Genomic DNA, 27,955 nt, shown 5'->3' on the forward strand with positions numbered 1-27,955 from the left:
ACTTGGGACATCATTTAGATGCACAGATACATTTCTGAAGCACTTCCTTTTGATTTTGTTCCTGCCCATTTAAGGTGTCCCTTTGTCTCTCCCTGCCTTGACAGCTGTTTTACTGACAGTTTGCTGTATGAGGAGGAAGAAGAAAACCTCCAACTCAGAAAACAACTTGAGCTACTGGAACAATGCGATCACCATGGACTACTTCAACAGGCATGCAGTTGAGCTACCAAGAGAGATCCAGTCTTTAGAAACAGCGGAGGTACAATTGTAGTTCTACAATTAGGGATGTTTATAAATGGGAAGAAAAGGATTGCCCTGAAGACCTACTTATCTGATTGATAGATGCTGAATCAAGTACTGTATGTCCATGTGCATATATGTCATTTTTGGGACTGTAGCAACTGTCTCTGTGAGACAGTTATCCTTGTAGGTTTAAATCACTACAAAGAGAGATAGGGCAGGCATTCACACATGGGTTAGAGATGAATCAGATGAGGACTACACAGTGGCGCAGAGGTTAGCATTGCTACATTATGGCTCTGCAGCCTTGGGTTAAATTCTTGACCTGGGGTGTTGTGTGTATGTTCTCCTTGAGTTTGCATGGGTTTCTTTCAGGTGCACCAGCTTCTTGTCACAGTCCTGACTTACTGGAAGGTTAATTGGTTTCTGTAAAATTGGGGCTGGTGTGAGCATGTGTGTTTGTGTCTGTATGTGCACTGCCTGGACTGATGTCTTATCAGTGGTGTATCTTGCCTTGTGACTGTTGATTGCTGGGATAGGCTCTGAATGGATGGATAAGTACTGTAGGTAAAGAAATCAGGAGAAGACGTCTCTTTATGAGAATGGTTTTGCTTAGACTAGTTTTAGGACTTGTCAGTTCTGCCGATGGTATTTCCAAAGGGTCAGTATTCGCCTGTCAACTTAGGGCTTCGAAATACAATTGGATAAGAGGAAGTAGGTTATTTGGAGACATATGAGGGGAGAAGCACAGTTTACTCTTTCAATCAATACGTTTAACTAATCTCCAAGCTCACTCTCCAAGGAGTCTGGTTCACTGGGAAAGGAGGTGGTGTCTCTTAGGTGGACAGAATAACTTAAGATGCAAGTTCAGGTTGACGGAATCCCATTATGATTGACGAGAAGGGAAACCAGATAAGCAACGTGGACTACAGACCATATTAGGGTGGTCTGGTGATAACACAAATTTGGTATGGCTTAGGCCTCAGTCTTAAAATAATCTTGCAGTTACATTCCACATAGGAATTTGAATAATACAAAGGGCCAACTAACAGGTGTCATACACAATGACCTTGTGTTAGATCCTCCTCGTCACAAAACAGGTTTAAGAGGGAGTTGCCACAGGGACATTAAAATATTTTATTTCAGTTACGAACATGCAAAGGAAAGGTGGCTCATCTTGCAAATTGAAGTGGCTGTAGGATTAACAGTTGAGGCTTTATTGATTTTAACACTTGTAAATGTCAAATGAGAATGGCACCACGGCTTCACCTTTACCTTTCACACTAAGATAAGGTACTAAAAAAACATTATGTACTTCATGTACTGTGGTTGGATTGAGTATGGGGATGAGCGAGCTCATTTCTCTGTATGACAGCAATCTAAAAATGCTAATTGCAACATTAACTTTCAGACCAACACAAGGTTAAATTTGAAGACTATACTAAACTTGATCAATACTACAATGCACAACTAACAGTATCCATTAGGTCTAGATTTGGTGTCCTAGTAATACATTACCATTTAATATTAGAAAGAATCAATTTATTCTGCACTTTTGGCTACTATCACTGTATGAATGATTGATACAGAAGATAATGAAACGTTTGGAAGCCCCATGTGGTATTGTTTAAATTGTGCATTCATGTCAGGTAGTGCTACGTAAGTTGGCAATTACCTGGGATGTCTAACATCAACTCAAACACCAGAATGCAAATCAGAAAGCAGAACACTGGTAGAAAGACTGCGCTTGGAGCACAGCCTGAAGCACTGTTATTTTGGTGGTGATTCATGATGATGTATGTGTCTATCCTCCTTGTCCTATGAGTGCTCAGTTGCATTCAAATCAGACAAAATGCAGGTGAGAATGTGGCTCCTGTCCCACCCTGAAGTCCTTCATATGAGCTTAATGAAAGGGTTTCTTTGCTGTAAAAAGTGATAGGGCACTGGACTCAAGCTGTATTCAATATGTTGCTATGTAGTGAGATTGGAATATACAGTACCATTACACGCAGCAAACCAGTTCCTAAAGTTGCTATCCTCCATTATGCCACTACCACCAAAACAATGGTGTAGACACCTGAGCGAGATTCTCATCATTTTTCCTGTATGAACTTGCTCTGTCATTGCTCATGAGACAATGCATCGGATATCACCCACCTTGGCCAGTATTGAGGGATCATTCCTATTGATGCAACCTCTGTAGTCGTGTATCCCAGTAATTTCATGCCAGCCTTGGGTCCTGGACTCTGCTGTTGGTGGATAGGAACTGCTGTTAGTGTCTGTTGGTGTCTTGTTCCTGCCTGCAGGACTCCAGAGAATCTTCTTCTCTCTTTCTCTGAGCTTCAGCATTTTTGCAGTGGTTTCAAAGCTGGTAAACTTTTATGTTTATGGCAGCCAACTTTGCACATTTAGATTCACAAAGCACGTATTGCTTCCTTTGCACATTGTGTTATACATCTTGGTATTTCATATTCAAGGGGTGATAAGGAGAAAAAATAAGTGGCCTTTAACATTTTTTTTAAAGTCGCAGCCCCTCGTATTGAATTTAATAGATAAGATTCAAATAAATAAATATTGAAATGGCATTGACATATGACATTGACTTTTATGTACTTTTAAATTTAGGGCACACATGTGCATGAGAATCACTATGTACTGTATGTGACAAGTCAGCTAAACCAGTTGAAAAGGACATGCAGAGTTTGAGATGAAAATAGCAGATCTTTAATTCAATTCAAATACACGCACACAATTATTCCCACATTTCTGTGAACAGTATAAGTGGAATGTTTGTAAAATAGGATATTAAATAGGCAATATTAAAATCAGAGGTAATAGAGACATGTAGTCTTACATATATATACAATGACTTTCATTTAGAAATTTATGGAATTTAAGCTTTATTGTAGGCACCATTCTGTTATTGGAAAGATTACAGAATGTACAGCTCATACAACAGTGTGATTAGTGCTTTACTCAGTACCTCCTCATTAACAGAGTGCGCAGAAAATCCCTTTGTGGTTTGTAGAATGACAGAAATTCACAAAAAGCCATTTTCCTTAGAAGACTTTAAAGAGCAAAGTTGGAATTCATTACAGTATGTGGTTGTATTGACAAAGAAAATAAGATATACTCTACAAGTGTAAGCATTGTGAGAAAAACAGATTATTTGATATATTGATATCAAATATTTGATATATTGATACTTTGGAGTAGTTTTGAAAATGTGTGTTTATGTTACTGAAGCATTTGAGCAACCCACTGATTAAATGTTTAGAAATATTTTCAACATTATTATTTAAAGGGGAACTGCTGTCTACGTTTCTCAGATGGGTTTCTAAAATTTCATTAACAAAATAGTACTGTAAGTTACCATGTTATCGCAACTTGCATTTGAGTTCCCACGATTTGAGACATGGTGACCCTTCCTGCTCACTAGTGATCGTAATGACTAATGTAGTGTGATGTACAAGCAAATAAGTGCAGGTTGTGCAGCAGACATTTCATTGCAGAAATATTATAATCTGATCTGCATGCAGACTTAACAAGGAAGTAGTATTTGCCAGCAAAGCCATCTCAAAATCGAAAGCAATATTTCTATTGGATTAAAAGAGATGTATTCACAAGCCTACTTATTTACAATGTAATAAGGTCATAACATGTCATTATTATGTTATTGTGTACATTTTATTTTGATTGTGGTTTGAAATGCACTGATCAATCACAATTGCCTGCATCCACACTTTACTAGTACACTTGCATTGCCTTAAATGGCCTGTGATATACTAATAAAAATGGTTCCGTCTTTAGTCATTAGATTTTAAGTAGTGTAGTAAAAAATGGTAAAGTAAATCCAATATCACATATAAGTATCTCAATGAAGCAATAATTTGTTGTTGGCAACAGCAGTAGATGAGGTGCTTGAGCAACCTTAATAAATAATTCACTAAAAGGTGCTTGTGATCTACCACTATGCCAAAACTTTTGTTTGATGTTATGCTGTTTAGACTTATTTATTTCAAAATATAAAAAATACACAATATCACGATTACATCATTGCATTAAACATTTTACATCAGCGGTTCTCAAACTGTGGTACGCGTACCGGCAGTGGTACGTGGAGTGCCGCCAAGTGGTACGCCAAATGACCCTGGAACTGTGTTGTGTGCGCTGAAAAAATCGGGACGGGTTTTCATATTTTGTATTTTTACACGTGTCGAATACGCAGCCTATGTACTACGATACAGTGCGCGCCAATACTTCAGTGGACACAAGAGATACTCTGTAATTCTATACCACTCTATAGGAATGCGTGCTACGGACGCAAGTGACCAATTGTATTTAAAAAGAGCTACTGTATCTCCAGCAATCAGGGAGAAAGTAGAATGTGCGTGATTTTGGAACAATGCCAACGTTGTAAACACAGGAATGCATAGAAATGCGTGCTACGAACGCTGGTAATCTTGTGAGCACAGGAAAGCGTGAAAAATAACAGAAAAATATTTAAGAACTGTTCTAAGTTAATTTGCGAAAAATACGCCGAGCGTATAAATACTTAAACACTGAAATAAAAACGGAAACATGGAAAAATGCAAGCTTGCGAATTGCTAAAGCAGATAAGCCCCAAAGTATTATGTGTGGAGAAAAAGCTGCTGAACAGCTCAACCTGCTGCCCCCCCTCGAAAGACACAGTCATTCATAGAATTATTGAAATGAAGGATTATATCAAAGTACGCTGACAGCGCGCGTTAAGATGAGCAGATGTTTTTCACTGCAATTAGATGAGTCTGTAGTCGATTTGGCCAATTTGCTCGTTTACGTTAGATACGAGTTTGAGGGTACGTCCCGTGAGGACTTTCTGTTCTGTAAGCCGCTACCAACAGGAACTACAGGAGAGCACGTATTTCAGCTTCTGAATGAATTTATCGAAGAGAATGGCATCGAATGGATAAAATGTGTCTGAGTTTGTACAGACGGTGCTAGAGCAATGACAAGCCGACACAGCGGTGTAGTTGCACGAATTAGAGAGGTTGCTCCAGAAATTAATGTACGCATTACAACATCCACCGCGAGACCTTTGCCGTCAAGAAAATGCCTGACGATTTAAAATCTGTTAAGACTGTTGTGAATTGTATCAAGGCTCGAAAAATTAATTCACATCTGCTCTGCTCGACTAAACAGGCTCACCCCTCTCACTGAAATGGTGCTTTTTTATTTTTATGTGTTGGTTTTTTTCTGTAAAACACTTTGAGAAGCCACATTTTAATATATCAAATAAAAAAGTTTATTATTATAATATTTATTATATGTATGTGTGAGTGTGTGCACGCGCGCTCATGTTGGTCATTGAAAATTTCTGTGGTTCCTATGAGATGATGACTTGTAGGTGGTACTTGGATGCTTTGGTTGGATTAGGGGTGGTTCTTGGTCCAAAAAGTTTGAGAACCACTGTTTTACATGATAAAAGCAGTGTAAGGGCTGTACTGCTGCAGTTAATTGGCATGTCTTGCTTTTAACTAACCGTTATTTTCTATGCTTTTAATTTTCACTGTAGCACTTACTGTATATGTCTGGCTCTATTTCTGTTTCACATTTTCATTTGCATTCTGTTCTGAAGGAGCTGGAGACTGAGACAGTGACATGCATGGGATGCTGAATGTGAGCAGGTCATTTCTTCTTTGTCCTATGTTTTCTGCTTCTTTCTCATGTTTATCGGATATTTTGGCATTTTGTTTTGCTTTTTGTTTTGTTTGACTTTTGTCTCCTGTTGTTTTAATTCTTGTGTTTATTGTGATTTTTAGAATTTTCACACTTATTGTATACTCATGCTCACACTCATACACTCATACTCACAATTATACCCACACTCACACTTATACACTCATACTCACTTTTACACTCACATTTGCACTCATACTGGAGAAGTGAGAAGTTGAATTAAAAGGGTACTTTAGCGCAGCCCAAAAAGGATACTGGAGGTAACAGCCATACTCTTATAAGTGTATCCCAGTGTCATGGGATCTTCAATGGCAAAGTAGTTAGGACCTCAGTTTAACTTCTCATCCAAAAGGTGATACCTTCCATCATCATACTGGGACACTGGCTTGAAAATCCTGGACCACAGGGAAGAGCACCACATTTTCATTAGGGGGTCTCTAGTCCAAGTACTAACCTGGCCCAACTTTGCTATACTTCCGTAATATGAGGAATTTATGTTCATCTTAATATGAGGAACCTGGGTAGTAAAATTGTTGTCAAATGGCATTGCTACTACATTTTAACCTATTTTTTTATTTGAGCATATGAACATAAGAAGGCTTTCAAAAGAGAGAAGTCCCATCAAGTTGAATTTGTTTACATACAGCTCTGCTGCAAAAGGTGCTAAATAAATATAAAATATAACAAAACTAAGTAATTTCCCAGCACAAACTCACCTTTTTTTCCAAAACATTTATATTTGTATGGGAAAGTATGAAGTGAAGTAATTTTCTGTGTGAAGTATACATGTTCTCCAGTATTCATGCGGAATTCTACAGGTGTACCGGTTTCCTTTCACAGTCCAAAGTATGCAGTCTAGGTTCACTGGAATCTGGAATGGAATGAGATCAACAACAAAATTATTGCATCAAGTTTGCTTTTTCAATTGAGTAAAAACAATGTTCAAAAAGAAAAGATTGTATTAGTTTAGAAATGTGTTTTTTTTATTTATATAATAAGAAATATACAATGAAATCTCCAAGTACTGGGTGTACTTCCCTTCTTTGAGAGAATTAATAACTATTACGTTTTGCAAGTCTGAAAAAAGTGCAAAGGATGTTGAAGAAGGATGGCCAACAAATCTCGTAAGATACAATATGCAAGGTTGGGTGTGATCAGTATCGGGTTAGGAGACCACTAAAGAAAACCAGGTTGCTCCTGAAATTGGTGGTGGTGTACCAGTAGCTACCACATTTCTCCCTGGCCATATGCAAACTAAAGCACATGTATGTTGACAGGGGGCACTTCGGGTTTTTCACTTCAGGAATTTAGGTAGCAGGATTATGCTTAGCCATGAGATAATCTTGCACAATCCTGCTACCTAAATTACCCCTTTAATTCAACTTCAACAAAGTCTTTTTTGTTTTATCCACCTAATCTGCTGCATAGCTGGGCTGTTGAAGCAGAATAGCTGCTGTGCTTCACTAGGTGAGTATTTCATTTAAGCAGTGGTTAAGTTTGGTCTCCTCATGTGTGCCAATCACTGTGCAAAAGCCCCAGATTATTTTTATTTTAACATTTTAAGATTTGTAACATGTTCATTCTTAAGGCTACGAAACGGAAAGATTCATATTTCTGTTGTCCCATTTTGTGTTACATTGACATGCAGAGAACAACTCTGCCTAGTTTAAAATCATGAGTCATTAGTTTTTTAGATTTATAGGTGGGTTTACCTGAGGTCCTGACTCTCTGTGGTCATTAAAAATGGGCGTTTCTCTATATGAATAAGGGTGTAATCCTGTTGTCCTGGCCAGATTTCTCCACTGGCATTTACCTATCATGACCTCCTTATAATCCCCATCTGTGAATTGACTTCATCACTCTGTTCTCCTCCCCACTGATAGCTGGTGTGTGGTGAGAGTACTGGCGCAGGTGGGGCTACACATTGGTGGTGGTGAAAGGGATCTCCATTATCTGTAAAACAATTTGAATGCCATGTCTAGAAAAGTGCTATATAAACATAGCATTATTATATGGCTACTAGGAATCAGTAGGAATCAATCTGGTTTTGGTGGGATCAGAAGGTGGGATCAGAAGACCCCCGGGCAACAGAAATAAAAACTGAACTTTTCAACCAAGCAAGATGTGGAAACGAGAATTGTCACAATTTAAGAAAAGAATATTAAGGGCCTAAAATCTATTCATCTCTAAAACAATAAGGGCCAAAGTGGTTCAATAAAGCTGTTAAGAAGGAATAATAAGAGGAAGGAGGGCACTTTAAAGAGGGTGCCCAAGTTTTATAGATTGATGAATAAGCTACTCTGCAACTGAAAAAAGATACAGTAGGGAAGGAAAATAATATCGTAATATATATAATATATTATCTTCAATACAGATGTTTACATAGATTCTTCTATACCTCTTGGAGACAATTGGTGGGAAGAAATAAAAAATCATTCAGAATGTATGAATTCATATCACAATTCATATCATGTGAAATTTTAAATACAGGGAAGTTAGGCTTACATTTTGTGATGCACAATTAATACCTTAATTCTGATATGAATTTGATCACTGTACTACCAAAATGATATTTTGAAAGAGGTCAATAGAAAGAGGTCAAAGAAGAGCAACAACAATGATTTCTGGTTTCATATATATTTCATGTCTTGATAAAGTGCTTATTATAATTTGCTTAGCAAATGCCCTTCTCCATGGCATTGTAGAAAATCTACAACAACACATGATTAAATATAAAGACAAAATAATTTGAGTACAGTAAAGAAAGGGGTACAAATTCAAATGAGAAGAAATTGAGAGGAGATTTTCCTCAGATTCCTCAAGGTCATCCCAGGGGACTATTTCACACTCAGTAGGGAAAGAAGGACATGGATAACAGCTGGAAATTACAAGGGACTGAATTTCAGATGGAACAAAAGGGCAACAGTATTCACAACCACAGCTGTGGGTACTTGGAACAGTCTTTCCACCAAGGTGGTTGAGGCCCAGACAGTTCTTTTAAGAAATGGTTTATATGAAAACTTGAGATTCATAACGTTTTAGACTAGGTTACTCAACTACCAAATGAGCAAGATGGGGTGACTGACACCCTCTTGCTTGTAGCCTTTTTTGTGTTCTGTGTCATAAACAGAAGGCAGTGTACACACAGAATGACTTGCTGTTGTCGTGTGTTTGCCATGTCTAACTTCAGTTTACTTTTACATTTCAGGAGCAAGATCCCTGTTGTCCTCCAAATGGCGACTACATCGAGAGTGGAATGGTCCTGGTCAACCCATTCTGTCAAGAAACTCTTTTTACAAACAGGGACCCAGTGTCGGAAATATGAATAAAGGCTCACTGACGTGTTTGCTTTCATGTCTTAAAATTGCTTTTTTTTCCTTTGCAAAATAATGAGATACAAAGAGAATATTTCCACCATTTTTATTTTTGCCCTGAGGTTGTCAGCCTTTTTATATACGGTATGTGGTAAAACTTTTAAAGACTGTGCTTTATATTAAAAAAATAAAACAGAAACTATTTAATTATGAAGTCCAGCAGTGTATTTTTCTTATGTATGTTTTCTACGGCTATGTAATTGTGATAATAGGAGTTTTATCTGTTTTTGTTTTTTTCTCTAATTACAATCTTTGGTTCCTTTTTAGTTTTGTTAAATCGGTGTGGTGAGTTGAGTAAATGTAGAGATTGGATTTTGATGTAGAAATAAAATGATGCAGTGACTTAACCCAAAACACTTAAAAAACACTAAAAGCCTGTTGAACTTGAATTCTACTTGAAAATACTTGAGGGGATCTTTGCCATTCATGCCTGTTGTCTGTTGGCAGGTTGGATGCTTAAGGGTTATGGGAAGTTAGAAACAGTTATTAATTTGAAAATGACATACCTTGTAGGCAGGGTTTCAACGCAGGACCTCAGTATCTTGTAATGGTCTTGAAATAGCCTTTACCAAGGACCATCTGAAGAATACATGAGCACTAGTCTAAATGTTTCAGCCATCGTTTCTCATTTAGGTGTATTCTTTGTCCTGTAAAAGTGTGTGTTTACTTTGCTTGTCTTACTGTTTCAGGTCTCTTTATGTGTTTTGGGTTTTGTGCCATAAAGGACATATTCATATCAGAGACTTTTGGAGAGCTAAATATTAACGCTTGTTTGAATACCTGCATATACATATACTTCTGAAGTAAAATGCCTCCCGAAATGAATCGCCTCCAGTTCAGTTGATTCCTCACAGAATTCAGAAAGAAACCAAAAAAATAAGTTGCATTGAGTGTTACTATTGCACTGAACATGTTTTAGAAGATCAGATTTTGTTACTTGTTGCAAGGATTTCAAGGAAGATTTTTGGAGTTACTGATGCTGTACTTCACACACCTAAACTAAAACAACATGTATGTTATCAGCACATTAGGCTTAAATGTCTTTTAAGCAGACAATGATTTAGCTATTGTGGATATTCCTCACTGTGAGCCCCACTGTGAAGCTGGGTTTTATGAAGTGTGTACGTTAAGCAGTTTATTGAACGCTAAAATACTAAATTTTTATGCTTAGCTTTATACTGTATCTTTTCCAAGTACATTTTTATATTCTATTAGCTTTTACTGCAGTTGAAAATATGAGTATTGATATGTCATGCACTGTCCCCTAATTTAAGTGTTGATAAGAAATATATACTAGTTTTTTGTTGTATATCTTTTCTTATCTGTTTCTTTTAAAAAAAGTACTGAGTGGGCTCCCATTTGGGTGGAGTTTAAACCCCACAGCCAAAACATTCACTTATTAGAGTCTAAGCTAGACTGGTCTTTAGCCAGTAGCAACCAGGATTCCCCATGCTTGACTGGGAATTGGTGAATTGGTTGGCTTAAGATCGCCAGGGTCTTTTTGACTAGCCAGTCTCTTGTGAGCTATTGCTGTTTTCAGTGAGATTGGTATCACATCTCCAGTGAGTACTAGTTTTCCTGGCCACTGGGGGACATTTAGCATGAAAAACAGTGGAAAGTGACATTGTCTAATCTCTCTTCTCCCCATCTCCATCGCTAGCATGAGACTTGTGGTGAGCCAAGTTGATCAACAGTTATCGAGCCCAAAACAATACCTGGCAACTATTATATTGCTAAGGATTGTATAAAATGTTATTATAAGTTATTATATTTGTTTTGAAAGTTATTATATGAATTTTGACTTGCACATACCTTTTTTAACAAAACCATGTATTTTGGTGGCATTTAACTTCAGAAAGGCTAGTAAAACGATGATAAAAATGTCATGCTGTTCTTGTACGAGAATGCATATAAGTATTGATTTTTTTATGCAAAAAGAGGTTAAGGGGGAAAAGGTTGAACTTGTAACCAATAGCAAGACTTTTGTATTGTAGTATATACACTGTACTTTTTACTGCTGAGCAATAAAAAGATGAAAAATTAATTTTGTATTTCATTAAATGTAACTTTGTGATTTCAAAGTTATGAAAAGATATGAACGAACCTTTCTTTATTAAAACAATGAATCACTCCCTTAATGAAAGTGATGCAGTGATTGGTGGTTTTAAGAAGGAAAAAAGGAATTCAATGCTTGAATGTAAATATATTGTGGGGCAATTGCTGGTTTTTCATATTGTGAGATCTTTAATGCAGTGTAATCAGAAAAATCACATTTTCATTTCATCTTATTTCAGAATAATGAGTATTATAGACAAGTAATACTAATCCTTGAATGAAAACATAAAAAAAAAATGTTACAGAGATACAGGATTCTGCTGAGTCAGAGCCAAGGAGGAAATGAAGTGGCACTGGGACAAAAGTCAGAGGTACAGTAGGTAGGCACTGACTGGAACAATTGGATAGATTAAAAGTACTATTGTCATCATATTCTTAATTTATACAGTGGATGACTTAACATGCTCGAGACAGAGAGGCAAAATAAGGCTAGCACTCAGATCTCCATTATTTTTGTGCTCTGTTCCTTAACTAATTTCTTTTGATGCTTAATGTTATGCTCACTGACCAGTGTTCACTAAGGGTTTTATTTCACTCCAGCAATTTCACTCCTGCTGTCGTTTTTCCTAGAAGGGATACAATACAAATGAAAGTGAAAATGCAATGAGACACGGTGCACATTGTTCATTTTGCTGATAAATACATGCATATAAGACATTCTTCATTTTTTCATTACTGGCCAGGCAGTTAAATAGCTGGCTGATTCAGAAAGCTACCTGGTAAAAAGGAGGGAAGAAAATAAAGGACTTTTGCTTTTTATTTTTGTCTATGCAAAAATTAAGAATAAAGGCCAGCTTTCATTTTGAACTGACTGTTCGGGGATTAGCTAGCCCAGTTTAAATCTCAGCTGAATAAAGCCATTGTATATTTTGTTCACTGCGCTCTGCTTTTATTTATTTCAACCTGATCCTATCGGATGTGACTATTATACAGTAAAGGCTAATGATATTTGATTTGGACTTGCATCTGGAATATAAACCCAGAACAAAATCTCTGTAATGTGGTTGAAACTGACTTCATGGAATCCTGTAAGAAATATATATTTTTAACATTATGAAAGATGTTCTGAGTACAACCAGCACTCAATCAATCGTGTTCCCCTTACTTGGGGAATTGTAATTATAGACAGCTAGAGACATGGCCCAGTCTCGGACCTGGGATTACAGAGTTTAAACCGCACTCAAGTAAGTATCATTCCAGAAGATCCCAGTGCTCAGCGTTTTCTGTGTTGGGCCTCATTAATTGAGGCGTACGCTTTTCTAAGGAGTTTCTTGATTGTAAACATATTTTAACAACTCGGATATCTATTAAAGACGTCATTTCTAAAACATCTAAATTGCAAGATGCGTTGTCTTTGTGTTCTGTGTATGCATTGTTTCAGTACCAGTCATTCATGATGGGAAAACATCTCGGAATAAACTGATTCATAGCAAATGTTAGTGTATTTGCTGATCTGTTACGTTGATTTATGTAGTATATGCTGCAATGAAGCAATCTGTTGTGTAGAAAAAATACAGCAAGTACAGTGGCATAACTAATGAGCACAGTTACCAGTCATCTTAGCTGAATGCAATCGATGACAGCCTTTCGTGTTACAAGATTATGAATACAATTCTAAAAGACCCTTAGCATTTTTATCAGATACTGATAATGAAAATAATGCATATGTTGACAACGAAGAAGATGTAATAGAATGTAATCTTGCACTTGGTTATGTCTCACAAAGTGGGTTTATCTTCATGAGTCCTTACTCTCCACTTTAATTTGTCCTGTCATTTGTAGATTCACCTTACCATCATATCTTTTCTGAGTCATGTCCATTGTTCTGTTTCTCCTTCCTGCCTTAAACCTCCTGATTCTGCTGGCTTTGTAATCATCTCTCTCATTTTCTCCTTTTGAACTGATAGCCTTGCTCCTTTCTTCCTTGTTTTTCACATGTGTGAAGCACACATCTCCATCACACTCATTTTCTTTCCTCTTTTGGAGCCAGATTTTAGTTTAATAAATCAGTACTAGGCTTATCATCTTTTGTACACCATAGCTTTTAAACCATATGGCATTTTCTTATCACAAACAACTCTTTTTTTCCACTTCACCCATGTCTTATTTAACTCCTTCTCCAAATCACCACCCATCACCCCCAGATGGGAAAAAAAACTCTTTACCCCTGGAATATTGTAGCTATCCAGCACCTGTATATTCATCTGAAACACCACAATCCAGTGTTCTTTGTCTTCACTCTAGTTTCCTGATGGGGTGGGGCTAGCTCTCCACTTTCACACTGTATCACCTAGCTTGAAGTATAACATCACTTGCCACTGCACCAATGAACAGAAAGCCTAAAGCTGACACTCATACTCCAAAGCTAGGGACCACATCTAATTAAAATGTCTTCTCATTTTCAGTAGCATTTGACACCTTCAAGCAGGTTTAAACTTTTGACAAGACAAAAGCTGTTTAAAACAATTGCTTTTATAAAATGCTGAATAGCAATGCTAAACAATCCCAAAACACTACATATAGAAGGGGGCTGACCGTTGAAGCACAGGACCCACCTGGGTGATGCACAGCAGACATTATGCTCCACCAGTAGACAGGGTAGAGAAGTGAGAAATTAAAACACACAATTAGAGGACACAAGTGGAAACACATTTAAAACCTAGTACAGGTGCACGTCTATACCAAAAGAGTTGGCGGACAAACTACTGTACCACTCAAACCTCTGACGTCCTCCAAGAAACGGCTAGATGAGATCCTGTGATCAAGAAGCTACTAACTCCAAAACTGGCTGGATGTCGTGAATGGCATGTGCAACCGGTTATGTTCTTAAATTACTTTACCATGAGAAATCAGGGAGGCATTTAGACTGGACAGTTTACCAACCCCAGAATGGAAATTAGTCACTACTCTTATGGAATTCGTATTGACCAAGTAATAGTGGTGTTTTTGTTTTTGGACATTAGGGTCCAGAAGGAAAAGTGCCTCCTACTGCTCCACCAATATCATGTACAGCAGCAACCAGGTTTTCCTATATGGCAGCCATTTTTCTTCTGGCCAGGCCTGACCTGCACTTCTGAGATCTGAAGGGATGACAAGGCGGTAACACTGTCATCAAGGTGATGTTAGAAGGTGGTATCAATGTTGAAAATCGCTTTTAAGTAACCTGGAATTTTAGCAAGATTTTCTAACTCATCATATCCATATCATGTATGATCATTCCTAGAATATTATTGGTATCTTTTTGTATTTAAATTGCTTTGGTTTGTGTACATTGTCTGTGAGCAGGTAATGAATATATGTTAAGGACTTACACATTGCATTGGTCTAAACATGACGAGAATTGTATAGTTATTTTGGGGTGGAGTGGTAGCTCTGTGGCTAAGGATCTGTGTCTGTGGCTAGAAGGTTGCCGGTTCAAATCTTGCAGCTGGCAGAGGAATCCTACTCTGTTGGGCTCCTGAGCAAGGCCCTTAACCCTAACTGCTCCAGGGGTGCCGTACAATGGCAGATCCTGTGCTCTGACCCCAGGCTCTCTCCCTGTCCATGTGTCTCATGGAGAGAAAGCTGGGGTATGTGAAAAGATCATTCCTAATGCAAGAAATTGTAAAGGGTCAATAAAGTGATGATGTATCTTTTAACACTGCAACCAATAATTTCCATCCACTGATGTATTGAGGCACCAGACAATGAACTTGTCTCGTGCTGTATCTCCCCTTGTAAACTGTGACTATACTGTATATGTGATTAATGAGCATCTTAAACATCACAAGTTAATTTAAATACTTAAGCCCTCCAAGTTCAGAAAGACCAGCACATCTTAATCATCCCCTGAGCCCAAAAGCAAGCAATAACTTTTAAGAAGAAGGAAGCATTTTTATTTGGAGTTTCATAAAAGACCTCTTTTTTCACTTTGACGTTTAATTGTTTATGTAGCATATTTATTTGTTTTAATCAATAACATATTTTTCCCCACTCTTTTTAAGACCATGTGAAGAAAACAGCAAACAGAAAAGCCGTGAAACTGTCCAATCTCCAATGTGATGATGACACAGTTTTCACACAGCGAGTAGCTCTTTGTTTCCACATAGCATTGTCACTTCATGTGATGGGCTAGAACAGGCCTGGGTGCTGAAGAGCTGACTGATAGACCTTTCCTGACCGAGGCAGGGTGCTGAGGCAGCAGAAAAAAGCCGCCCCTCAACAATGCCGCCCGACTGCAGTGCGTGACAATTGCTGGCTCGCAAAAGTCTGCCATTCTGGAACGACAGGCATCAATAAAGGGGGCGTTCTGCTGAAGCTGCTGGCCTTCACGGTTTTAGGGCAGGAGCAGAGCTGTCAGCACAGCGGAGATGCCCACAGGTGCACTAGCTCTCTGCGCACACTGATCTCGGAATGCCTCTGCCAAGACGTAGGTCTTCGTTCCTGGGCCAGCCTGCTCAGGCGCCCCAGGCTGAGCGCCCCGCAGGGGCCACCCGGAGGGTGAGCGTGGGCTCGAGCGGGGCCGCGTCTACTTCCAGGAATCCTGGGGTGTACGTGGGGGTCGCGCCTATCGGAGGGGCCAGCAGCTTGGGCACCCGGGTTTCCCGCCGAGCCCTGGGGATCAGCAGCGTGTTCCTGCAGGGTCTGCGCAGCACCACCCCTGTCCTGCTGAGCCAGGGTGTGGACAGGGGCCGTGGGCCCTCTCCCGAGAGCCTGAACGGCTGCCTGCTGGAGTACATGGAGAAGGTGCGGGCGCTGGAGCAGGTGAACCGCGAGCTGGAGGAGCAGATAAGGCTCTGTCTGGACAAGAAAGCCTCCATCGCGGGCAGCTGGGGCTCCCTGAGGCAGGAGTGGGAGGACATTTACAGGCAGGTAAGAATGGTTCCCCTCCGAGGATCATCCGTTTCGCAGGGTTTTGTTTCCACGGGAAAGAGATGATAACACACAATTTCTTGTTTGGTCAGAGACTTCCACTTGATGGTCAAACACTGTGATGTGAGCAGTTTGCACATCCTCCACAAAACAGTAATCAAATTGGATGCAACAAAGCAAGGTGTTAATTGGAATAAAATGGTTCAAGAAAAAGAAAAGGGTTCATTCAACTTTCTTTAATATGCTGTGTGCCTTCCTCTTCCTTGCATTGTCGCTTATATTCTGCGGTAGAAAAAAACAAGTCAAGTCTTAGTCTCTCTTAAGCCAAATTTCTACCCATATTGTTTCTTGACACTTCCCTCATCTTCATCTGCTCTTGCTTTGCTTCTGCTTAGATTCCATTGCAATTGAGAAGACATATCATAATGATATCATCATATCATTTATTTTGTGTTCAATGTTATTTTTGTTGTGAGTTCAGTGTTGTTGTCATATCTGAGTGTAAATTCTCAGCACTTTGTCCAATTTGTTTTATGTCTGACTGCATTTGGCAAGAAATCTTGCCATTTCTTGATGAACGGGTGTCAAGAACAGGTGTTCTTGATCAAAGGGAGTCAGTACCTTTCACCATGCCTTAATGTATACTTGATGGGTGCACTTAACTTTTAAAATTTATACTTAGTAGGTCTAATTGATGTTTAAAGTAACCCATTTTGTCAATATTCAAATCTGATACTGCTTTGTACAATCTAATACATGTTTAGAGAAAACAGTATCACTGTGTATTATTTTGTGCATTAGCTTCACAACAGTAAGTTTTCTGTGGAGAGAAAAATACAAAATCAGAATATAATTGCAGGTCTTAGAAATTGAATGTACTTGAAAAAGGAAGCATTTTATTCTTTTTATTGCTAAGATAATCTAGTGTTTTGCTGCATTAACCTACTGTGTCACTCTATGTTATAAAAAAAATGACTTGTTATTTATTTCTCAAAACTATTGTTATAGTGATTATAGTACATTACTAAAATCAATTAATAATAAAATTGTAATAATTATTAAAATAATTTTAATTAAAATAGTAATAGTAATTGTTGTTTGAGGAAGTTTCTATTTTTATAAAGCTAAAACAAAGAGTTTTACTGTAATGCTGTATGTTCTTATGTTTATGTAAAGAAGATACAGTATCAAGCATGACTAATCCCAATTTAATTATTTATCTTATTAAATGTATTTGCTTCGAATATGTTATCTAATTTGTTAAATAACTAGAATGTTTTTTCCTAAATTACTATTTATAATAATGAGTTTATGGTGAGTAAACATCAGTTTTTATTTAAGATTTAAGAAGATGCTTTATCTGTGTACAGTGGTCCAAATTATGGGGATAATGCTTACAGCCATTTTTGTTAAATTGTACCTAATCAAGGCTCCGTGCTACCCAATTCTCCTTAAACAAGATTGGTCCAGTAAGTTCTACTACCCACAATACACATCAGTATCAAATTTTTATATTGACAAAATGGTTAACTTTTCACTTCAATTAGAACTACTTAGTACAAGTAATTGTGTAATCTATCTCACAGACCAATTGTGGTTCTAGCCTTAAGCGTAATCTGAAGATATTCTTGCGTGGTGTTGAACATAATATGAGAGAATGACTGCTTTTCTTAAGTTTACTGTATATGCATACAGTTCTTTTCAGTACTTTGTCATGTACCATAATATGATAATGGAGAACTTGGAGGATATTGGTGTATTCAACAGTTTTTCAAAACTATACATTAAAATCTAGCCACATGCTAACCATGCATTGTGCATGGTTACTGGCTTCTTCTCAAGACTTGCAAACATTCCTTTCTTGTCGTGAAAATTACTTTGCTGTAACAGACACTTAGATGACTGCCTTCATCAATAACATGCGCATATCATTACTGAGACTGTACCCGCTATTGTTAGTAGAAAAGAAAATTCCAACAGTTTCATTGGTTAGCAGCCCTGAGTAAGAATTGTCTGGTTACCTAACTGTCTAACATTCTTCATCTGAATCCCTGTATTAGCCACTAGCAAAATGTGAATGCAACAGAATTTACAAGAAATTCAAAGAATTGAAAGGTTCTTGTAATTCCATGAAAAAAACTGTTGGGAAAAGTCTAAGAATTGTATAATCCCATTTCATGTAAAAAGCAGAGGTAAAAAATAACAACTATAGAATAAAATGTTTGTGGATATTGTAAGATATTACATTTTCAGTGGCACTGCCACAATTTTCAGTAGTTTTTGATTATGGTGGTTATTTCAGTTACACTTGTAACTCAATGAAACTTCTGATGATACACTTTTTTTAGTTTTCAACACTGTAGAGATAATACAGTATTAATTTCACTAGCAATGGATAAGGAGTAGATGTAAATAAAAAAGTAATAAAACTGTGGTTCCATCTGAATAACAATGATGTGAGTATACTGTATTTTTATGAGGTATGAGATATTATGTTTTATAGTTATACATAACTATTATAGTTTTATAGTTATATAGCCGTCTATTATGTTGCTATTTTTGCCTTTATTTAATGTGGTTTTGGGTGGTGTAAATATAAAAAGCACAATATAAAATTCCATTTCCAATAAATTTATTGAAAGTCCATTCAATTGGCTGTTACTGCTTCTCAGAATAAGCTAAGTGGTAATATAAAAGTGTGCACTTATAATTTTGCCTATCAGACTCTGAAGTCACACTGCACAGATGGCTGTTTGCAAAACCTGAAGGGTTGCTATCCTAATCTCCCTAATTCCCTTATATCTTAGGGCTGTAGGTTCTTAGAAAACCTGTTTAGATACAATTTAGATTAACAAGTACGGCTTACTCTGCTTATTTACAACAGGTAAGTGATGCCATCTTGGACAATGCTCGGCTCATGCTCCAGACAGAGAATCTTCAAGCAAATGCAGAGGATTTTAAAGACAGGTCAGAATCTACATCAGCTGTCGAGAAACACCATTTTGTTGTCCAATAACAAAATGGATTCCTCACAAAATAAAATTGTCTCCCGCAATTATAGTACATCTGTAATTGCAGTCATTTTAAGATGTAAAATGATGTTGATTTGGTCATATACTTAAGTGTAATAGGTTCCATGACAGTACTGTTACCAGAGCTCAAAAGTGTAGAATTAAGTATTCTTTGATTAAACAAATTTATATTTTTAAAGGTAAATATGATATTCCATTGATTATAACTAGGTGTTTTGCATGAATGTTTTTCTCGCTCATCGAAATTAATAAATATTATTTTGGTCCCCAATGGAAGTGGCAGGTTGAAGTAGGACATTCAGAATCCTGGTGTCATATGTACTTCATTTTCACAGGAGTACATACTGAGGCTGTTTTCAATTAAGTGACCTCGTCAAAATACTCTTCCACCAAAGGCATGCAAAAGAGGAAAAAATTGGGGAATTCGTTTTTATGAACCTGATGAGAAACTCCAATCACAAGTATCGGTTTCAACAGCTGTCAGTGTTGATTTAGTAGAGTGGTAACATCTCATGGTTTGCTTCTTTGCAGATATGAAAATGAGCAGCCATTCCGCAGAGCAGTGGAAGATGAAATTAATTCCTTGTATAAAGTGATTGATGACGCTAATTTGACTAAAATGGACCTGGAAAGTCAGCTAGAGAACATGAGAGAAGAACTGATTGAACTGGCAAGGAACCATGAAGAGGTGAGTGTGGATGAAGAATGCAAAATCTGACCTCGTACAGAAAGCTTCTCAATTAAAATTGTTGTGTGCATATTTACAACAAACTAAAAGGTAGTTGGGGCAACATGCTTAGGAATGAATGTTAGATTACATTCTGAATGAGACACCAGTCAATCGATGGGCACACAGTTGCATGCAAGCTATATCTTCAGGAGGTTAAAGGAACTAGAACACATGTGCCCAGAAGAGCATATAAACTCCACATAGGATGGTCCCCAATTTAAAATCGAACTCAGGAACCAAGAGCTGTTGAGCAGCAGCAATAACTGTCAGACCACCAAGACTCCATTGTGAGACAAAGGACACAATTTGAACAACTTAATTATATCGTGAGAAGTATTTAAATGAAATTTTAAAACAAAATAATTCTATTCACTACTAACATGCAGTTTCCCAAAATGAAAAACCCATTTGGAAATCACTTCAAAATGTGAAGAGAATAGAGCAGCATAAATGCAAGAGTGTTGCAGGTGCATTTTTATTATTATTGATTTCCTTAGCAGATGCCCTTGTCCACGGAGACTTATAGTTGCATACTATCTTAAACAAACAGATAACATTACAAAACAGGGAATGGAAACAAATATACAGTATAACAGCATTAATATAGCACCAGGCAGGAACAGATAAGTGCAGGTGCTTAATAGTGTTGATATCTGCACTGGGGATATATGTACTGTAAATCTGAAATATTTTGCACTCATCTCTAGATGTACTTACAAAAAATGAAAACGTATGCTTTAGAAAGAGAGGAGTTAGAGAAGTAGGGAAAAGGGAATTTAAAATTAAGACATTATAATGCAAAATACAATGTTTTAGATCATTTACAGTCTTAATTTAGACATACCTGTAATGTACTGTAGGTTATGTACAAGGAGGTTTGAATACTCTTGCATACCTGTAATGTAGGTTATGTACAAGGAGGTTTGAATTCTCTTGCTGCTGATTGATTTAGCTTGGGAGCAGTTGGCAATGTGAGCAGACATGGTACACAGACAGTAACAGTCTTTAGTTGAGCAGATTTAAAAAGGGGATGTAAATTCTAAAACCTCTGTCTGCTGCACTTCACAAATAATTCTGTACAAAATAACATTTTAATATTTAGATTATTTTAAAATCTATCTCCTCTACATTTAGAAAACCAGTCACCTGAATTCCTGATTCAGGCTGATAGAACTCACTATTTCAGATCTTTTTACCTCAATTAATTCTTAAAGCTGCCTGAGAAAACAAGAGATTATTAATTATTTTAAACAAGATAATGACTATTCCTGAATTTGTAAGTAGCACCTAGAGCTTGGTTACCTGAGAAGCACAAGAAAATGTTTGCATTTAAAGAAAGGAAGATGATCATAATGTAATCATTAGGAATGCTTTACTTTCAGAACCATTAAAATAGTTTAACAGATATTTGTTTAATACTGATTATAGAGTGATAAACCAAAAGAGAAAAGTTGTGTCTATGAGATGTTTCATTTTGTTTGACCAGTGAAATGCAGAAGTACATGCCACCATGTTAAACAGTGTTAAATAGTTACCCTCTTGTCTTATTGATGTTCTGCAAGATGTTAACTTATTATAGCCAAGATCTACCTCTGTCCATTCTTCATTCACAAAATATCCACTGTGCTTTAGGATATGTCTTTTCTCCTAGGATGTGAAAGTGCTTTATAATGAGCTTGCTGGCAGCCAGTTGGATGAACCAGATGCTCCCATTGAGACAAGCCTGGATCACATACTGGAGTACATTCGATCCCACTGGGAGAAAGTTATTGAAAGGAATCGAGCAGAAACCGATGCCTACCTGGAATCTAAGGTAAGTTGTCGGGAAAAGTAATTTTCATGTGACGATTCTATCTGGTGACATTTCAGGAGAGGCCCGCAAGACACTGCTATGAAGAGGAGAATGGAAACAAAATCTCAACAAGCTGCTTCAGGTGCAGCAAGTTGTGTATGTTTCCACAAGAGTTACCCCAACCTTGGGCAAAATGAAAGAAACCTTGAGTTAGAAAACACTCATGTCAGTTTTTACTCATGTCAACTGCATTAGGCAACACAGAAGGAACCACATTTTCTCGCCTTCTGAAACTCTTTATCCATGAATTCTGGTTTTCTACTGCTAAAACAGGCTGTGCATGTGAATACGGAACTATCCAGCACAAGAACTGTCACTGAACCCTTTGGAATACATAACAAGTAAGGTACTCTGTGTGTTGGGTTGTGGTATATAAACTAGTTCCCTGGCTGGTCACAACTAATGACCTGGCTGGTCACAACTAATGACAACTATGAAGGTATTTTAAACTTATTAACCAACATCTTACGATGGTTAAAGTGTAAGTCCTGGTTCTTGCAACTTTGATTGCACTGCTATGATGCTTCCTTTCACTAAACTCTGGGTGATTTAAGTTACTTACAAATTATATTTTAAAAATTACAGGCACACTAAAATGCCAAATATTTTAGAATTGATTAGCCACATAAAACTTTTAAGGCTCTAATTAAGCAAATTATCAGTTCAATTAAAAGCTACAATTAATCAAATTAATGATGCACAAAAGGAGGTGAGAATTATTTTGTGTCAAACACTCATTGTGTTAATAAATCTTGTTAATTCTGAATAGGCTCCACTGCTTAGATTCCCTCACTTTGTCTGGAAAAACAAACCTAGCACCTCCATTGTCTGAGAGCTGAAAAAAAGTTTCATACATTTTGAAGAAAACAACATGATAATTACACCATAATTAGTGATGCTTTACTTTCTGCCTGAAACTGCCATAATTCCCCTGCTGCTTAGGTGGAACGAAAAGCAAAAGAAAAGAGCAGGAGTGCTTACAAACCCTTTTATAAAAAATGCTTCAGATAGAACATAAAAACGGGGGCTTAAGTATTCTGTGGACTGAATACTATGGCTTAATTTTCACAGCAATACAATTACATCTCTTTTTTAATACTTGTTTGGTCACACTTGTGAGCATTCAGGGTTTACTCTTTTGTTTGCTTTAGCAGCCCCACAATCTCAACCCTTTCCATCCATCCATTTTCTAACCTCTTCTCCTAAATCCGAGTCGTGGGCGAGCTGGAGCCCAGCTCCGCAAGCAATGGGTGCAAGGCAGGATACACCTTAGATAGGAAGCCAGTCTGATCTTTTTGCACCTCTGTTGTTGATATGGCCATCTTTTTAAAAAAATCAAGTGTGAGTCTTTGTCTTTATAAGCACTGTCTGTACACGTTTACGATAAGAATGGAATTGTGTCTAAGCAAGTTCCCTGTTTTGTATAATGTGGTGAAGGAGGACATATTTTAGTGTTTAACTACATATTTAATGAAAGCTATTGTGAAAGCTCACATCCCAACAAACTCCTTTTTCATGACCAGATGAAAGACATGGAAATTCTAGATGTTTATCTTCTTCACTTGATAGCTCCACATATGAACAGAGTTTGTAACGAACGTTTGTGAGTTATGACAACAACTAAGTTCAATCAGACTCAGCTAGCAGTAATTCGCAATGTCAGTGATTCACCCCTGATCTCATTTTCTCTCCTAAAACACTATAAAGGCTAGATGTGATCCCCTTCCCTGTCTCCTATACATCTTTTTGCATCCCACCTCAGCATGGAGGTCCTGGCCTCCTCGTCCTCTGGCCAGTAGGTTAGCCCTCAACCAAGCAGGTTAAGCCAACAGTTTGACTAAGAACTCCACAATCCTTTCAGTACACTTAATTCTTGGATGTTGTTATTCCTAGTGAAGTGTAAAAAATGAATTGAATTAAACAAAGTTGTTTCTTTCCAGCATTACTTTTGATTTTTCTCTCTCAAAACTCAAACCCTGTTCACAGTACTACGGGGACAATAGTCGCTATGAGCTCAAAACTGGTTAACGAAACCCTTTTCACTGACATATTTTTGACAGAATTAAGAAGGTGAGTAGATTTCCTCTTGACAGATTTTCTTATTGGCTGTGTTGTGTTCTGTGTTTGAGCAGCAGTCTGAGAGCACAAACACCAAACTGAGCAAAGAAGAGGAGAAAGTGGAGTCCCTGAAGATGGAGTGCAGCGATTTGGGGTGTAAAATACAAAGCCTCCAGGCAGAGACAGAATCCATGAGAGCCCTGGTATTTTATCTCCTTTATCTCACTGCGTGTGTCTACCTTGCGGTTGTAACTGGAAAAGCAGTTTCCCAAATTAGTGGCTCTTACATTGTAGAACAGAACTCACTCCATCAGAGCTGAACAGCTCCAGAGGCACAATGGAGCACATTTACTTGGTGTGCGTAAGTTCAGAAAGTATCCAACAACCCTCTATGTAGTGCTGTAGCTACAAAACACCCAAAGCACAATATTATTAGGTAGTATACATTTATTAGGATCAACACCCAGGATTAAGAGCGTTTTCATAGAAAAAAAATAAAGGCAGTAGTTGTTTGGAGATTGTTAAAAGTGTTTTATAGTAGGTTAGTTGTTCTTACCAGCAGTGGAGGTAAACCAGATTCGTAACAGATAACCCCTGCCTGCTGCTGTGTGTATAGGATTATCATAGCTTTGTTGTTCAATTACTTGTCAAGATCATAAATTTGATTTGCAAGTTTTAATTTAATTTAAGTTTAAGTTTAATTTAATTTAAGTTTACAGGGCCATCTGTAATCCAAGGATAATACATTACCAATTTGGTAATCGAGACTATATGACAAATAGTTGCTATTATATTAAGGCGGCTTTATGATGTTAGAAACGGGGTTCTCATTTTAAATCACATGCCAATTGAGAATCAGTTTTTACATATCAAGACATTTTTCATCCTTCCAAAGGTCGATGTTGGAAATGGAGTTGAAACTGGTTGACGCCAGCAACGAATCAAAGTCTGTTGGGGAAAAAAAATACAGTCCAGACAGCATTTGAAAATTCTACTCATCCGAAAGCTGCCAATGTAATTCTATTTGTTTCAGTGCTCTGTAGTTTTTTTTGTGTGAATTTGATTCCTTCATAGCGAACTCATAATCATCTTCTGTTTACAGAAGAGGGGTTTAGAGAATTCCTTACATGATGCGAAACACTGGCATGACATTGAACTGCAGAACCTGGGCTCTGTGATCTCCAAGCTGGAGGCTGAACTGGGGGATGTTGGAGCAGACATTGAGCAGCAAAAGAAGGACTATGATACCTTGTTAAATAACAAAATGAGACTAGAACTGGAGATTGGTACATACCACGGCATTCTAGATGGAGAGGAAAGCAGGTATCAACCTGATAAGTGAGTATTTGTGTATTCAGTAAAATGGTACAATTTCATTAAATTTTTTTTTTAGTAATAACCATATGTCATTTTGATTTTAAATAGGCTTCAGTATATAGGTATTATAAAAAGAAAAACAAATCTGTCCATCCATCCATTTTCTAACCACCTTAACCACCACAGGGTCAAGAAGGAGCTGGAGCCTATGGAAAAAACAAGTTAAAGGTTCAACATTTTGAGAGAAAGAAAGGAAATAAAAAGCAAACACCTCATTTCAAACTATCCAGTAACTTCATTAGAAATCCAAACTGTATTATGGGATAATAATATTGATGGCACAGTCCTTGGATGCTGACAAGTGTCACCACTCAGCAAGTACAATATTTGCTGGCTAAGCAGTTACTGGGATACAGTAATAAATGGAAAATACACAATTCACACATTTACAGTACCTGAAAATACAAGCTTCTACCTTAATTCATTGTAATTCAAGAATATAAAATAATTTTAAAACACAGCTAAAACACATCCCAAATACAAACACATACATATACAGGTTATAGGGTATCATATATATACTTTATAAATAATTAAACATATATCAAACTATTCCAATATCTATATATACTGTTTAAGTAAAAAACATTTATTTGTATCATTATTTAAACCTTCTGTCCTAAATTCTTTTAATAGACTCATATTGACTTCCATGACCAAGCTTAAAATAACTTCTGGAATTTAATTTTAATATTTCAAAAACTTCAGTCTCTCCTCATCTATTTCCTTCTCAGGCTTAACAGGTCTAGTTCTTTCAGGTTGTCATTGTAACTTGGGATTGTTATTGGAGGAATACATCTGTTTTAGTTTCTCTGAACTGTCAAAGTCTATAGCTCTGTGGTCAAAGTCATCATCTGATTCATGTGGAATAGAGTAGGCAGTTTACCCAAGGTTTGCCAATTGGGGAAATAAGGGTCTGTGTCCTTCTCTGACTTTATATCATTAAATGTCTTGATTGTAGGTGGTCAGGCATTGGGAGTGCATCAGAACAGGGAGACAAGCCTGTTATCCATTCATCTGATGACCCTGAACCTTCAGCAAGTGAGTTTGTTTTCTATTTCCTCTTACAAAAACACTTAAGAATAGCATAATCAATCAAAATAATTTCATCCTCCAAGTTCACAAGTTAAGGCTTCAACAACATACTTGGGTATTCTGGGTAACATACTGGGCAAATCAGTATAAATACTCTAACTGTTCTAAATTGGAGGTAGTAAAGGGGTACAATTGCTATTTAAAGTATAATTGATGACTCCCAATGTATTAAAAATGTTTCAAGCAAAGTTATTGCTATAAGATGACTCCCTCACTTTGTATAGTTAACTTTTCTTTACTTGAGCTGAAAAGCACAATCATACAACTTTGTCCCCTTTCAATGGTAGTAGTAGGTCACATGGGAGGAAAAACACAATATTGCTTCAGCCTGTACATGTAACTAAGTTTTATATATTTTTCTCTAGCAGGTTTTCCACAGGATGACGTAGAGAAGGACAAATGAGATGATAAAGTAATCGTTATCTGCAGAAAGGAACTGATTATAAATAAATCTCTTCTGGTGGAGGGGATTTAGACTTTCTTTTCATTTGACAAGAGTAGTAAGAATGTGGTTTTAAAGATCTCAGTGTGGCTTCATTTGAATACTGTGGACTTGAGTGAAAACCTAATAAAATCTAGACTTCAAGCCAAAATGATTTTCTGTTGGTCTGTTTATTGAATGGGTATGCAAGTTAATGAAAGTGCTCTGCTCATGAAACTGGAGTAGGGTGGCCAAATAAAGCAATTTAGAAGAAAATAGTGTAATGCTTGGAAGGTAAAGAAATCCCTCTTTACATGAAAAACAGAAAACTCTCCAACATCTGATGAAGGTCCACCCTGATGGGGGTGCACCAGGTTCTGGCTGAAGTGTTGGAGGATTTGCATTGATTTTAAATTAAAATATTTATTTTTATTTGGAGCACTCAGTTTTTGTTATGTTGAATGGCAAGCTGTATTGAAGCTATTTTATTAGGCTTTTTACCACTAAGTTAAAATCTGTTAAATTACTCTTTAAAACGAACACAAGACATATTCAGGGACATTTCGTGGTATTCCACCTACCTAAACTAAACCAGGAATGTGTTTAGTTTGACAAGGTTATTTTTTACGAATGCTTTGAAATAATTTTATTTGTATATATCTGGAAAACAATTGCCTGCAGTCACAACCAGTCAAATGCATTATACAGTGCACATCCTATTAAAATATGTTCTCTTTTCACCCAATTAGTTCTTTGTGCAGAAAGATTTGTCTTCTAATATGTTTGCTTTCTTGTTAATAATGAACATATATTTGTATTTTGTTGTACCATGAGTATCCATTTTTTATGGTTATACAGTATAGAGAAGAAATTATGTTAATGAATGAGGAGCACCTGACAAAGAGTTAATAAGATTCAGTTATGTTACAGATTAACTGCTACAGCACTTCATATTGGTTGTTCATGCACAGTTTACCTTGAGATGTTGAAGTAAAGATCTCTAATCAATATTAAGTTTGCTAATTCATGAGCCTGGTTTCTTCTTAACCCAAACAAAGCTATGTTAATAACAGGCAAAATTGTGATTGGAGT

The 27,955-nt window shown here is 37.1% G+C and overlaps 2 protein-coding genes across 3 annotated transcripts in view; both read left to right on the forward strand.

Annotated features, from left to right (window-relative positions):
* tmem108 (transmembrane protein 108) overlaps positions 1-11,376 on the forward strand; it is an 86,843-nt gene extending 75,467 nt beyond the window's left edge. For both annotated transcript variants that reach the window (XM_015354617.2, XM_015354616.2), the window contains 2 exons: positions 105-259; positions 9,167-11,376. In XM_015354617.2, the coding sequence (XP_015210103.2) occupies positions 105-259; positions 9,167-9,283 (272 nt within the window). In that variant the 3' untranslated portion in view covers positions 9,284-11,376. The remainder of the gene's footprint in view (positions 1-104; positions 260-9,166) is intronic.
* Positions 11,377-15,690: 4,314 nt separating this feature from the next.
* Positions 15,691-26,845, forward strand: bfsp2 (beaded filament structural protein 2, phakinin). Its single transcript, XM_006634493.3, has 8 exons — positions 15,691-16,298; positions 19,183-19,265; positions 19,862-20,018; positions 21,712-21,873; positions 24,045-24,173; positions 25,073-25,308; positions 26,309-26,388; positions 26,811-26,845. Exons 1-8 carry the CDS (start codon positions 15,840-15,842, stop codon positions 26,843-26,845), a joined length of 1,341 nt encoding a protein of 446 aa, XP_006634556.2. The 5' UTR covers positions 15,691-15,839.
* Positions 26,846-27,955: the final 1,110 nt, after the last annotated feature.

This window comes from Lepisosteus oculatus, chromosome 6 (assembly GCF_040954835.1).
Source record: "Lepisosteus oculatus isolate fLepOcu1 chromosome 6, fLepOcu1.hap2, whole genome shotgun sequence".
NCBI lineage: Eukaryota > Metazoa > Chordata > Actinopteri > Semionotiformes > Lepisosteidae > Lepisosteus > Lepisosteus oculatus.

Coding starts and splice junctions, on each gene's coding strand:
- bfsp2 (XM_006634493.3), top strand. CDS start 15,840: ATGCCTCTGCCAAGACGTAGGTCTTCGTTCCTGGGCCAGCCTGCTCAG. Junction 24,174..25,072: donor CAGAATCCATGAGAGCCCTG/GTATTTTATCTC, acceptor TTCTGTTTACAG/AAGAGGGGTTTAGAGAATTC. Junction 25,309..26,308: donor AGCAGGTATCAACCTGATAA/GTGAGTATTTGT, acceptor TCTTGATTGTAG/GTGGTCAGGCATTGGGAGTG.